Source organism: Lottia gigantea (assembly GCF_000327385.1).
Source record: "Lottia gigantea unplaced genomic scaffold LOTGIsca_3270, whole genome shotgun sequence".
In the NCBI taxonomy this organism is placed as follows: domain Eukaryota; kingdom Metazoa; phylum Mollusca; class Gastropoda; family Lottiidae; genus Lottia; species Lottia gigantea.
In genome coordinates this window covers 7665-9590 of record NW_008709100.1, presented here as the reverse complement: position 1 = coordinate 9590, position 1926 = coordinate 7665, and the positions used below count along the sequence as shown (strand labels likewise).

The following is a 1926-nucleotide window of genomic DNA, read 5'->3' as shown; positions in this document are numbered from 1 at the left end:
AACCAGTTACAGTTATGAATATAAATATGAAATATAGACCAATTTCTTCCACCTACTCTACCTGACCATCCTCTTCAAGCAGGAGAGATCAAACTTCAATTCTGGAAGATATCTATCACAAGCGCCAGCCAGTAACTAATGTTAACAATAATGCAGTAATACAATTGCTTGTCAGAAATTTATTGATTATGAATATGGATATGATAATATAGATACTACCCGAGAAATCAAACCAGAGTACTGCATTGGGTTCCTTAGCTTGTCTATCACCAACACCAGCCAGCTGGTGACAGGTTAATAATATAAAATAATGATCAAACTACAACCTTCTTTACTTGGACATCCTTATCGAGAACGAGAGACCAAACTTCAATACTGTAGTGGCTTCTGGGAAATGTCTATCATCAACTCTTTCTAGTCAACTTCTGGTTTCAACTTTATTACCAAGTTATCTGTCAGTCCTCTACTGGATCATAACATCCCCAGAATCAACCCGCAGTTCTGAATTGACTTCTGAAGTTGTCAATCACGAACTGCAGATAGCTACTGGATAAGATTATCTAGACGCTTGACAGAATATTATTGGTTTTAAGATCATATGAAATATAGAGTAACATTGCCATAAGTATCATATTCTCCACCTGGCCATCACGACTGTCAGCTTAATCTCTGATTCAGTATTGGCTACCAGAGGCTGTCTATCACCAACGCAAGTCTGATATTGGTCTTAACGATGAGATACGTTGACTGGTTATGAATGTAGATTATGAAATATTGATCGATATATCATAACGACCACCTTCTACAGCAATCACCACGACAGAGATATTAAACCCGAGGTTTGTATTGGATGGTGGCTTCCTGAAGATGTCTATCACGAACGTCGACCACTGGTCTAAGGCTTAAAATAAGTTGAATGGTTATTAATATAAAAATGAATTATGGATCAATACATTTCATCATACCTTCACTCATATCGAGAGACCTGTATTGGCTTTCTGCATCTGTCTATCACGAACGCCAGTCACCTGCTAGTTTTACCATAACATCATGGAGTCGGATGAGAGAATATTACTAGTTATGAATGTAAAATCATATTAGATATGAATCAATACAACCCGTCTCTTTCCTCCAGGTATTGGTTTTGTGATTCTAGAAATAAAGTAAAAGTCAGTCGTTATGATTGACAGATCGTTGCTAGTGGTTATTGGTGTATCAGGAATATAATATAGAGTATGATTGGTGTGGTTAAGATATGAAATATTAGTTGTTATATGATTGGTCTGGTATGAGATATACAATGATTCATGATAGGTAGTTATAACTGGTCGATATATGGATACAGAACTTTATATTAAATATGATTCATGCTCGCAAGCTATTGGCTGAATGATTTGTCTGTGTAGGAATGACTTTTGGTGGTAAAGCCTCAGTAAACAAACTACAAACATTCCCGAGATTAGACCAATGCCACCTACAATCGGGGGAGTAAAAAAGCACACAATGTAGCCCTAAACACAACCCCAAGCACCGTATTCCCTATTTCTTCATTGTTCCGAGAGAAGGCCTGATCTACTGCCCAAAATTTACTTAAACATGAGTTTCACCACCTTATACTTTTTTTTTGCTCCGCTAATCTGCTCCACCCAATCCATTTCTGACAGCACGTCATAAAGTGTCTCTCCACTACTTCCTTATATTTCCTTCACTCCTGTCATCCCCCCACCCTACTTTCAACCTTCTCATTGTCAACTGAATGGAAGACAGTTAAGATCTTTATTACGGGTCGTTATAGCTCATCATTATTCTTTATAGCTAATATACTCGTTGTGATGGCCGTCATCGTGTTCCAATATCTCTATAGACTTTATGAAGATTACCATATCGCGATCTGTTGGGAATTACTAATGACATCTTTCTTTTCAT

At 37.3% G+C, this 1926-nt stretch overlaps 1 protein-coding gene across 1 annotated transcript in view; it reads right to left on the bottom strand.

The window, feature by feature from the left end:
• Positions 1-764: 764 nt before the first annotated feature.
• Positions 765-1926, bottom strand: part of LOTGIDRAFT_176751 (hypothetical protein) — a gene marked incomplete at both ends in the record, with an annotated part of 8558 nt that continues 7396 nt past the window's right edge. Inside the window, one exon of the mRNA XM_009058144.1 lies at positions 765-901. Within this exon, the coding sequence (XP_009056392.1) occupies positions 765-901 (137 nt within the window). The remainder of the gene's footprint in view (positions 902-1926) is intronic.